This window comes from Oratosquilla oratoria, chromosome 33, assembly GCF_046742065.1.
Source record: "Oratosquilla oratoria isolate Oo_2021 chromosome 33, ASM4674206v1, whole genome shotgun sequence".
Taxonomy (NCBI): Eukaryota; Metazoa; Arthropoda; class Malacostraca; order Stomatopoda; family Squillidae; genus Oratosquilla; species Oratosquilla oratoria.
In genome coordinates this window covers 45,240,415-45,252,958 of record NC_134809.1, presented here as the reverse complement: position 1 = coordinate 45,252,958, position 12,544 = coordinate 45,240,415, and the positions used below count along the sequence as shown (strand labels likewise).

Below are 12,544 nucleotides of genomic sequence, written 5' to 3'. Positions count from 1 at the left end.
ACAGGCAGCGCAATGTTCTAGGTGATGAGTGATGTTGGTGCATATCTTAGACCAGAAATAAACATGCCTGGTTTTTGCCAAATATTTTGTCTCTCCTGGAGTGTCCAGTGATGGGGCTATTGTGGACCATTGAAAAGAATCTAGGAATTAGAGAGTTTGGAATTAGTTTGGAATGTTCCAGTAGTGACTTTCCAAAAAAACCCATCCTTTAGATGTAATTCCTGAAAGGAGACAGGAGGCTTTCTTTCAAGTGTGATTCCCATTTCTAGGTGGAGAATTACATGTGACCAAATTGGGTTATTTCTCTGTTCCTTTTGAAGTTCCTGGGGTTAAATACAGTAAGTGGTTGGTACTGTTGCAATCAGAGGGTTTCTGCTAAGTGTGTCTGCCACAACAGTAGCTTTGTCTTTTATGTAGGCAATCTCTGGGTTGAACTCCAAAATGGTTGTGCCATCTAGCAACCTTACCTTGCAAGGTTTATCCTTTGAAAAACTCTGTCAGTGGTTGATGGTCTGTCATGACTGTGATCTTGTGTCCTAGGAGTTCTTAGAAATGTTTCAGAGCCCAGACAATTGCTAGGGCTTCCAAGTGGGTGGTGGAGTAGGTACTCTCTGCAAGGTTCAACACACGTCTTCTATATGCAATTGCTCTGTTTTCCTTTTGAATCTATTTGTTGTAGAACAGCTCCTACTCCAAGAGAGGATCCATCCATGAACAGAAAGAATTCCTTTGTGAAATCAGGGAATGCCAGGATAAGTGCCCTGTATAATGACGGTTTCACTTTCTGGAAGCATTCTTCTTCCTCAGAGTCCCATTTGAAAGGTACATTCATATATGTGAATTTGGTAAGTGGGGCAGTCATTTCAGCAAAGCCTTCCATGAAGTGTCTGTAATATGCAGCTGTGCCAACAAAAGAACGGAGTTGGTCTATGCTCATTGGGCTGAGAAAATCAGCAGTGACTCTGATTTTATCTGAGTTTATATTCCTACCTTGTCCACAGTATGACCAAGGAATGTAATTTTCCTTTTCAAGAATTTGCACATCACCAATTGAATCTTGAGGCCAGCATTGCTGATGGTATGTAAGATGTACTGAAGGGTGTCAAGAAGGTCTTCCATTGTAGGGGAAAATATTATTAACCCCTTCCATTCAGTGATGCCTACGTAGGCATCATGAGGAGCAAGTGGGTACACGTGGATGCCGACGTCGGCGACTTGATTATATTTATTGTAGTCATACCTGCGTGACCCCCATACTCTGTAAACTGGCTTCATCATATTTTCTATGGTTATCAAAATTCACGGGTGAAAGAGAACGAGCGATAGACCAGTGACTTTATTTTTTATAATGAGAGTATTATGACACAACATCGCACGTCTGGCAGCTAATGCTGCCAGACGTGCGATGTGTCCCATAGTGAAGGGGTTAAGTTGTATAGGTAGACAAAAAGGGGTTTGCCTAATTTGTCTTTAAAAAGGCTTTCATCAGGTGTTGTGTACTAGGGTCATTTTTTAATCCAAAGGGCATTCAATCAAATTCGAAATGACCCTTGTCAGTGCTAAATGCTGTGAGAGGTTTTGAGAGTGGGGAGAGTTCGATTTGCCAGAATGTTGATTTTATATCAAGTATTGAGAAGACTGTGTTTCCTTGGCCTAAAGACTGTAAAATGCCACCCATAATTGGCATTGGCATTGCGTCTTTTATCATGTTTATGTTCATGTTACAGAAAACAATTACTGGTCTGTAGGACTCATCCTTGTTTGGGACCAGGAATAAGGGGGAGTTCCGCAGGAAGTGTGAGTGGCTTATAACACCTTGTTCTAGAATTTTCTCAATTTGATCTAAAAATATTTTCCTCCTGATCTCAGGGATCCTGTATGGTGGCATGTAAACAGGGCTCGTGTTGGGAGGGGTGTTGATGTGGTGTTGTACCAATGAGGTTTTTCCCAATGGTTCACTGTCTAAGGCAATTGCCTTTCGATGGGATTGAAGAAGGTTTATAAGCCTCTTTTTGGCTTCAGGGAAGTCTACAACTAAGATATCCTCAATAAGGTTTATGTATAGCTGACCCATACCTATCTGTGTGTGTTTCTTCAGTTTAACTGGGGTATTTGAGATGTTCTCCAGTAAAATTAGCACTAGTTTATCTAACCTAACTCTATCCCAAACAACAGGCATATGAAGATTCTTTCTCTTACATGTGTCTGGGGAAATTATTATATCTTGGTCTGGTAGTGTACCAAGTATGATTGTGGTGATGATCCAGCTCTCGCCAGGTAAGATAGTCACTTAGGTGTTGGTGAGAATTTGTGTGGTGAGAAAGGGGTGCAAGGGGTGGGATGATGCAAGGCATAAGGATGAGTACAGAGTGTGCTTAACAGACCACCTAAAAGCACCAAGTTAGGGGAGAAAGGAATCTTAGTGTTACCCAGCCTGAGCGTAGCAGAGTTGGTATCTATTGATATGTTATAATTGGCTAGAAACTCTAGTCCTAGTATATCATCACATTCGAGGTGAGCACCACCTAGTATGGCCCCTTGAAGGTGTGATATCTCTGTAGGGTAGCTGTCACCTAACTGTGTACATATGGACTGTGATATGTTTGTCTTTGTGCCTGTGTCTATTAGAAATGTGCATAGGGTGTCCCCTACTGTGCCCCAGAAGCATAGGGCCTCAGGTTCACCTATGTGTGACATTATGGGATCCTGTTCCAGGGAGCTGTTTTGCATTCCTCAGACTGTCTGTTTTGTGTGCAGGACTTGCATGTTGGAGGGAGATTATTTGGTTGTGGCTATTGTGAGTTGAAGGGCATCTTTGCTGTTGATTGAGGGCCTGTGGTCATGGTGTGAGTAATGGTGATTGTGTTCTCTGTCAATTTTGTGTGCAGGATTTGCATGTTGGAGGGAAATTATTTAGTTGTGGTTTCCTATTGTGAGTTGAAGGGCATCTTTGCTGTTGATTGAGGGGCTGTGGTCATGGTGTGAGTAATGGTGATTGTGTTCTCTGATGCTGAGTCATGGATTTTGAACTTAGTGTGGGTGCCAATGGGCAGGGGTTTTTAGCAAGACACTCATTATCAGAGTGAGCAAAGGTATTGTGAATTGAGCATGGTCTAGCTTGGAGGTTGGGTCTGGGGTTTGATGGTTTTGTTGGTTGCAGTTTCTATCTGAATGAAGGAACAGTAGGTGTATCCTGGGTTGCCTAATGACCTTTGGGGTCTTGTCTGGTTGACACCTAGATTAGCTGAGTGGTTGAAGGAGTTGTTGGTTGTATTGTAGGTTGTATGTGGGGTGGGTCCTGCCTGATTGTTGAAGCGCTACACTCAGCATCAAAGTGTGAAATTGTGTTGTGAATGGAATACATATTTTGTCTTGAGCATTGCCCGCAGTCCTGAGTGTTATGGGAATTTGACAATTGATAATCACACCAGGCAGTGCCAGGGGGAGTTATGGGGTGTTGGGTGAGTTGGTGTATTGTTGATGGAAGAGATTGTATTTATCCTAGCTGGTTGGGCTTAACTGAATTTATCTATCCCACATTTATGTGTTATGTCAAAGATGTATTTAGAGGGGGAGGTGTCATTTATGTCAATGTCAACTCTCTGGGCCTCTCACACCTCATGGCCAAGGCCATGAAAAACATGGCGAACTCAAGGAAATTTGCCACGTCTTCACTTTTAACATAGTTTACATCAAGGGTGTTTGTTCTGACCTATGGAGAGGGGCTGGTAAGGGAAGATTGGATTGTTTTAAACACTTCCATGACCTGTGTCACAATAGAATGAAATGGGGAGGAGGAGGAGGAGGGATTACACATGAACTCTAGGAACTTGAATAGGAAATGGAAGTTGTTGGTTGCTTTGTCACTGAATAATTTCCTGAGTTCTGAGCAATACTCCACATATGAGAGACCAGATTCCAGAGGTGGGCTCGCGAACCTTTTTTTGGGTTCCGAAGCCGAACCCGAATCTTCGCCGGTTTTGGGTTCCAAACCTCCGAATAGCGAACTCGATTTTCAAAAATTCGGTGCGAACATTTATTCCGAACATTTGTCCGCGAAACTCCGAATCTTTAAAAAATAGCAAGGCGAACCTTAATTCCGATACCTTCTGAACATTTCCAAACCTAAATTTTACTCATTCCGAATCTCCGAATCTAAATTTAAAGCTTTCTAATTTAAAAAAAGTGTTTTTTAAGATATCTACATTATTTATTAAACAAATTATTACTAGAAAAACAAATTATTAATACAAGACAATAAAAAGTAAAAACAAAAGTTCACAAAACAAAACAGTAAAAACATTTAAAACAAAAATTCACAACACTTCAGTCTTCACTCTTCACAGATTCACTCTAACTTGTCGGCCCTCTCTCTCTCCCTCGTAACCAACTTCAAGTTTCCCTTCATGAAGGTCAGGTTCTCAAAGTTCAGATTGGTCAGAGAGGCTCGCTTTGGCCTCAAAATGTCCGAGCCGAAGCTGAAGAGTCGTTCAGCTGAGGCAGACGAGGGCAGGGGAGTGTTATACTTGATGAAACAGTTCACCCAGTGCCGCCTGTGCTCCTTGGGGAAGTTTGCCAGGGAGATCTTCATGATGCTTGTGCCGAGAATGGCGCCCCAAGTGTCTACTTCCTTGCCGACCTCCTCCTCCAGGTTGGCCACCACCACAGGCTCCTCCTCGTCCTCAAGAAGGAAGGCAAACTCGTCATGCTCGCTGGTGTGGCTGGCCACAGACTGTGGCCTGGAGGTGGGCTGGCTGGAGGCAGAGGCCACATCCCCCTCCTTGGACCTGATTTGGGCCACAAGGTCCGACACCATCTTGTCCCTCACCAGGTTGTACAAGTCAGGATTTGTCCTGCATATGTACTTGACCATCTTTAGACGGAACCTGGGGTGGAAGGCAGTCACAAGGAGCTTCTCCTGGTCCTCAGACATGTGTTGAAACCTGAAAAGATTAAGATACGAGTTAATTTAATTATTGATTAATGATTATTAATTTTTTTTCATTTCAATTACTATAAAATATTATATTATTTTATTATTTATATAATTATATTATATTATTATTATTATATTATATTAAAATATTAAAAATATCTACCTTTCAGTGAAGCCCTTTTTGTCTCTGCCATGGTGCTCCTGTGTCCCCAGGAGGTAGGTGACGAGGGGCTTGGCATGCTTGATGCTGTTGTCGTCCCTAAGCAGGTTCAAGTCCCTCTGGAGCACCATCAAGTTGGGAAGGAAATTCCCCATGTAGGCATGCTGGTCTGACTGCATTTTGTCCAAAGCATTGGCAACTGGGGCCATAACTTTGACGTACTCGGCGATGACCTTGTTGTCCTCATCAACAAAGGCGGGGATCGGGTTGGGGCGCATGCTGGTACAGAGATCATTGATCTTTTTACGGATGTCCAGGTCCTGTAGCAGGCCAGAAAGCATCTTATAGCTGTCATAGCTGGAGTTCCACCTCGTCGCGCCAGGGACTTTAAGTTTTTTGCCAATAGCATCCTTTATCTCGTTGGCTGCGACAGTTCGGCGGCCCTGGGCATTCCACAAAGACTGTGCCTTGGCAGCCGACCTTCTGAAGATATTCCTGCCACCATGGTTCAATTGTGGGACCTGAAAAAAGAATATTTATTATTTAATATTTTATTACAATTCACAAATTAAAAAATAATGAATAATAATTTACATCTTTTTAGTTTTTACCAAAAGAACAATAAATTATTTAATATTTATAAATTATTAATTTATTAAATTAAAAAAAAAAAATTATTATACTCACTTTGGAAACATCCTCAGACGCCAGGAGGTTCAGATTGTGTGCACCACACCTCTGGTGTTTAGGCAGGCTAACCTCGGCTTCGTCACCCTGGACCAGGGCCTTCCATAGATATGACCTGAGGCTCGTCAGCCAACTCTTCGTCAGGCTTGTCCTCGCCAGGTTGTATGACGACGTTCTCTTGTGCAAAGTTGACAAATGCACTTACATTGTTTGTGCCATTGTCTGTGGTCGTGCAGAGAATCTTCCTGCTGATGCTGAAGTCCTCATGCAGCTTGCTCAAGGACCTCGCCAAGTACTCAGCTGTCTGGCTCTCCTTCACCTCCTTCATGCCCAAGACTGCCGTCGTCCTCTCCAGGGTGGCCTTGTCCAACCACGAGACTGTGGAGCCTATGAAGGCCCGGTTGTGGCTCGACCAGCTGTCGGCAGTGGTGGCCAGGTAGTCCTGCTTGGACATGATCTGGGTGAGCTCATTTTTGGCCCTGGCGCTCATATACTTGATGTCGTCGCCAAGCTTTTTTCCTGGACGGCAGCTTGAACTGAGGGTTCAGGTAGTTGAGGAAGGCCCTGAGTGCCTCTGACTCTGTTGTCATGTGGGCAGCATGTCGCGGATAATCCACTGAAACATAAAAAAGATGTGTGAGTATTTGAAGTTACATTTTTGTTATAAATTATTTTTATTTGTTAAAGTTAATTAATTTATCAAATTATTTTCATACTAAAACAGTAGAACTTTTAAAAGTAAAACTTACCTCATAAAACAGGTCAAGGGCCTTCTGCTGGTCAAACCTCTCAGCCATAGCCTCCTCAATACAGCCCTGCCTGAGGCTTTTGGCATCCCGACCACCACCAGAAGCAGAGCAGCCACGTTTGCTGCTGCCATCTAAGGCTGCTTTTAAGGCAGGACTATCTAAAGGGTGCTTGGTGGCATAATGCTTCTTCAAGTTGCTGTTGGTGTCATTCTGAAGCTTCAGCCTCGCAGTGCAATTTTTCTTGGCGCAGAGGGCAAACCCGGCGTCCGTGCCGACACCACACTTGAAGAAGGGCTTGAGAATGCCCCAGTCTATGTAGAGATCCCTTTCCCTCCTGGAACCGTGACCTCCCTCGGCTTGCTCGGCCTCGGTGTCGGCAATGTCCATGTCCTCGGCTCGACTTGTGCTAGGCATCAGCTCCGGACTCGAAAACTCTGGCAGTTGGATATCACTGGCGTCAGATTCACTCTCAGCGAGGCCGCTTGGGTTCGTGGACCTTGGTGTGTCAGACTGAGCACTTGGGTTTCTCGACCTCGGTGTGGATGTCACGTACTTAACCATTGTCAGCGGTGAGTGTGATGTGAGTAGAGTAGTCTAGCCTCCTTGGGTGTCCTCTCCAGAGTATTGTCAGTGCAACGGTTGAAGAATGTCTGACTATTGTAGCACTGTTTAACTAAATCGTAACTTACGGGACGCGGTGACAAGAAAGTCTGCAGACTGTGCAGATTTGTAAACACTAAACAAGCGCTCTGATTGGCTGCTGCAGTCACCGGCGCGTGCGCGGTGGCTGCACGTCACTAACAAGCATTCTGATTGGCTGGCAGCCAGCTGCGGTCACATGACGAGTCTGTGTGGTACAGATAAAGCAACGAGTTAAACACCACGAGTATATTTCCAAGTTCAAAGAAGGGCAGTCCAGGCAGTACTACTAGTCTTTGTTTCGCATTACTACACACAGTCACACAGGCTTGCATATCGAGCACATTTCGAGCAGTGGTCATTTGAGACACACACACACACTTACATGCCCATACTGAAATAGAAGTAGAGAGAAGCTATAAAGTAAAACACAATGCTAATGGTCAAAGGCGTCTCTAGTTGTTACAGAAACATAGACGTCACCACATCTGTATACCGCGGAAAAGTTGAAAACCAATGTTTGGTCGTCTTCGTTTTTTCGAATTTTTCCCAGGATACGGAGGTTCGGATTCGCAAAAAAAAAAAAGACGTTCCGAACCCGGAAGTCCGAATCTTTTTTGACGTCGGTCCGAATCCGAACCTCCAAACCCAAATCCAGGATTTTGCCGGTCCGAACAAATCCGCGGATAAAGGTTCGCGAACATTTGTTCGGAACGCCCACCTCTGCCAGATTCCAATTTGGATTCCAAGAGGCGAGCAAGTTGACAGTACTCATTGTGAGGGTCAAAGTGTCAATTAAGAACTGTCATTTTGTGTTTGTCCTGGGTTATGTTATTGTCAGAAAAATAGACATCGCACACCGCAATATAGTCAGAAATAGATATACTACTGGCCTTCAAGAATGTTGGGATATTGGGGTTAACTGTTGATAAGTATAATGGTTATGAATTTGAGTGGGAGGACTCAAGAGGTGGTGAGTTGGGTCTTGTAGATTGGATATCTGTAGTAGTTTGAGAAATAATGGTCTGGCTAGTGGTTTGAGTTGCACTTGTGATAGCTTGGGTTTGATTAGAAGCTTGGGTAGTACTTGTGGTGGGAGGGGTATTGTGGGGGTTATTCAAACCATGGTTATTGGTGGGGTTCTGAGTTGTCATCCTCAGGCCCATTTGTGTTATTAAGGTTTATAAAGGACTGATCAATAGATGCAGCCAGTTTTCTTGCAGCTGACTGAAACTGTGTGTAGTGAGACATTTTGATAATTATTTGTTGTCTAACAATTTGCAAAAATATGTTAACAAGCACATTAGCAAAAATAGGCGAAAAAGTTATCAGAAACAAATGGATCAAACACTTGGAAGAAAATAAAATAGTAAAGCCTAAACAATTTGGCTTTAGAAGTGGAAGATTATGTACCACAAACTTAATATGCTTTTACTCAAGATTAATTGAGATAATACAAGAAAGAGATGGCTGGGCAGATTGTGCCTTCTTGGACTTGCAGAAGGCTTTTGACAAAGTACCGCATAAAAAGTTAATAAGAAAAAATTAGATAATAGGAGGAATACAAGGTAAGCTACTGGAATGGATGAAAGATTTCTTAAGTGGGGGAAAAATGAGAGTGGTATGTACATACATACAAACATATACCAAGGCTTTTTCCCCCTTACAAGGGAGGTAGCCAAAAAGGAAAAGGCATAAAAGCATTCCCACCCATTCCATCCCTCAATACACTCCACACCCCTCCACCCTCCCTCCCATCTTAGCACCTCCTGAATGACGGGTCATCCCTGCACCTTGTCCACTGCCCTGGGTCACAAGCAGTGTCGCAAGACACAGCACATCCACAGCAAGGCCGCTTCATTAAATCGGCGACCCCCCCTCTCCGTCCCCCCATGCATAAGAGGAGAAGACGGGGAGAAATCCCTTCGGGCTGCGTCAAATTTTGCTCACACATACTACCACACCCCCCATCCCCCCGCCCATTCCACCTCATGCATCACAACATCATATACAACCATTCTCCATTCACCCCTGTCTTCTGTCCTCTCCCGACCTTCCTCAACAGACATTCCCCTCTTCCCCAAAGCCCCCTTCACCTCATCCATCCACCTCATCCTAGGACGTCCCCTCATGTTCACTCCCTCCACATCTGCCTTCCATACCTCTTTTACTAGTCTTTCTTCACTCATTCTTTCCATGTGTCCAAACCATCCTAATACTCTTTCATCAACCCTATCTCCCAACTCCCTTTCCACCCCTGTTCTCCTCCTTACCTCCTCATTTCTCACTCTATCCAGCCTAGTAACCCTCATCATACTTCTCAGACACCTCATCTCAAACACATTCAAACTCCTTCTCTCTTCCTCTCTTATGTTCCATGTTTCTGCCCCATACAGTGCTGTTGGCACAATCACTCCTTCATACAGTCTCCTCTTAGCATCCATTCCCAAATGTCTATTCCTCATTACACTCTTCAACCCACCAAGGCATTTACTCGCTTCTCTCAAGTGACTTGACACCTGATATACATGTCAATAAATTATTTGGAGAGACTTTTAACTTATTAAGATCAATGAAAGGGACCTTTGACTACATGGATGAAGAAATGGTAAAGAAAATAGTGGTTGCACTAATAAGATCTAAACTAGAGTATGTACACTATGGACACCTAGCACGAAATTTTTTTTTAGAAAGAATTCAAAGAGCAGTGACAAAAATGGCACCTACAACATCAAATTTGACATACAAAGATTGGAGAAATTACATCTATCAACACTGGAACAGAGAAGAGAAAGAGGTGATTTGTTGACCATTTACAGAATTATGAAAGGGATGGAAATTCTTGATAGAGATGACTTATTAAAATGGGACGGAAGAGAAAGAAAAGGACACGAAAAGAAGCTAAAGAAGGACAGTTACAGAAGAGATTTGAAAAAGAATAGCTTCCCACATAGTGATCGATGTCTGGAACAAACTAAACAGAGAAACAGTGAGTGCCAAAACTATACAAGATTTTAAGAATAAACTGGATGCAGAGAGATACGAAAACAGGTCATTACAAGCATAGCTAGGTAAATATACAGCTAGTATAAATTTATATTAAAAAATACTCAGCTACTATGAATTAATATTAAAAAAGCATGCAATTTATAACACGATTACAGTATATATAGAAAAAAATCATATTTACTTTGGGGACATCATGAGTGATGTGTTGGTGGTTGGAATGCAATTATGAGGGGGCAACAGATTGGCTCAAAGCTGATGGTTGTTTGGTAGTTTCCCTTGGTGGGTTATTACTAAAAAAAATTGTAAATGTAATTAAAATATGCTCAGGAGTAAATAAGTGATATTTGTTAAGGCATGAGGGATATTGTCTTGGGAAGAGTGGTTGAAATATATTATGATTTGTTTTGTAAATGAGTAATTTCTAAGTGAAGGGAATTTTCTTGATAAAAGAAAAATATTATGTATCTCAAGCAAGGAGTGTAGGCAGAATAAAGCAAGCACCAGAGTTTGTGTAAAACAGACAAATTCCTCAAGTTGTGATAAACTTAACTTTAAAGCATGCAAATTGCATGCTCTGATTTTATTACCCGACTCTTGCCAATTATTCTGTAGGGACCAAGAGACTTAAGAGAAAGTTTAGAAGCAGGAGTATGATTTGGGTAATAAACAGTGTCTCCTATGGCAATGTGACAATGATTTGTTGTGACGACAGGCCATATCATCTTTGGAGAGAGTAAGTTTCTTGTGAATATTTTGGAAATGAGAGCTAAAGTTTGCTAATTTGACCTTTACATAATCATTAAAGTTGTAAATTGGCCCTATCTCTGAAGCAAGGGTGTCGAATAAGTCTTTTGTCTGAGCTGAAAAGGACAAAAGTGGGTAATTCTGATATTGACCTGTTTATGGTACTATTTAAGCAGACTTGAATACATACATACATATACCAAGGCTTTTTCCCCCTTTCAAGGGAGGTAGCCAAAAAGGGAAAGGCATAAAAACACTCCCACCCATTTCATCCCTAAATACACTCCACACCCCTCCCACCCTCCCTCTCATCTAAGCACCTCCTGGATGACGGGTCATCCCTGCACCTTGCCCACCGCCCTGGGTCAGAAGCAGTGTTGCAAGACACAGCACATCCACAGCAAGGCCGCTTCATTTAATCGGCGACCCCCCCTCTCCGTCCCCCCTTGCATATAAGGAGAGGACGGGGAGAAATCCCTTCGGGCTGCGTCAAAATTTACTCACACATACTACCCCCCCCCCCGCCCATTCCTCCTCATGCAATCACAACATCATCCATATACAACCATTCTCCACTCACCTCTGTCTTCCGTCCTCTCCCTTCCTTCCTCAACAGACATTCCCCTCTTCCCCAAAGCCCCCTTCACCCCATCCATCCACCTCATCCTAGGACGTCCCCTCATGTTCACTCCCTCCACATCTGCCTTCCATACCTCTTTTACTAGTCTTTCTTCACTCATTCTTTCCATGTGTCCAAACCATCCTAATATTCTTTCATCAACCCTATCTCCCAAATCCTTTTTCACCCCTATTCTCCTCCTCACCTCCTCATTTCTCACTCTATCCAGCCTAGTAACCCCCACCATACTTCTCAGACACCTCATCTCAAACACATTCAAACTCCTTCTCTCTTCTTCTCTTATGTTCCACGTTTCTGCCCCATACAGTGCTGTTGGCACAATCACTCCTTCATACAGTCTCCTCTTCGCATCCATTCCTAAATGTCTATTCCTCATTACACTCTTTAATCCACCAAGGCATTTACTCACTTTTCTCAATCTACATTCTACTTCCACCTTCACTCCACCTTTTCCTGCTACACTTGCACCCAAGTATCTAAAACTATCCACTTCCTCCAGTCGCTCTCCCTTAATGTTCACTTCCAGTCTACTGCCACTTTCACCCCTTGTACATCTCATCACCTTACTTTTACCCACATTTATCTTTAGCTTTCTTCTATCACATACTCTCCCAAACTCTGCCACCAGCTTCCTCAATCCCTCCTCTGACCCCGCCACAAGCGCAGTGTCGTCCGCAAACAACAGCTGACTCACCTCCCACTTTTCTCCATTTTCTTTAACCATCTCCAATCCCTGACCCACTACCCTAGCATTCACCTCTCGCACCACCCCATCCATGTATAAGTTGAACAGCCAGGGCGACATAACGCATCCTTGACGAAGTCCCACCTTTACTTCAAACCACTCACTCTCTCCATTTCTAATCCTGACACAAGCTCTACTACTCTCATAAAAACTCTTGACAGCTCCCAAAAGCTTTCCTCCTATCCCATAAATCTGCATAACCTCCCACAGTGCCTTTCTGTCTACCCTATCATAA

The 12,544-nt window shown here is 43.3% G+C and overlaps 2 protein-coding genes across 12 annotated transcripts in view; one reads left to right on the top strand and one right to left on the bottom strand.

Annotated features, from left to right (window-relative positions):
- LOC143017884 (potassium channel subfamily K member 1-like) overlaps positions 1–12,544 on the top strand; it is an 87,073-nt gene that overhangs the window by 61,212 nt on the left and 13,317 nt on the right. The window lies entirely within an intron of this gene.
- On the bottom strand, positions 4,180–5,600 carry LOC143017886 (uncharacterized). Its single transcript, XM_076172920.1, has 2 exons — positions 5,100–5,600; positions 4,180–4,943 (listed from the first exon to the last, which is right to left on the bottom strand). Exons 1-2 carry the CDS (start codon positions 5,435–5,437, stop codon positions 4,349–4,351), a joined length of 933 nt encoding a protein of 310 aa, XP_076029035.1. The 5' UTR covers positions 5,438–5,600; the 3' UTR covers positions 4,180–4,348.

Excerpts from the sequence above, each read along its gene's own strand:
- LOC143017886 (XM_076172920.1), bottom strand. The coding sequence starts at position 5,437 with ATGCTTTCTGGCCTGCTACAGGACCTGGACATCCGTAAAAAGATCAAT. Across the intron at positions 4,944-5,099 it reads AAAAAGGGCTTCACTGAAAG|GTTTCAACACATGTCTGAGG; the intron begins GTAGATATTTTT and ends TAATCTTTTCAG.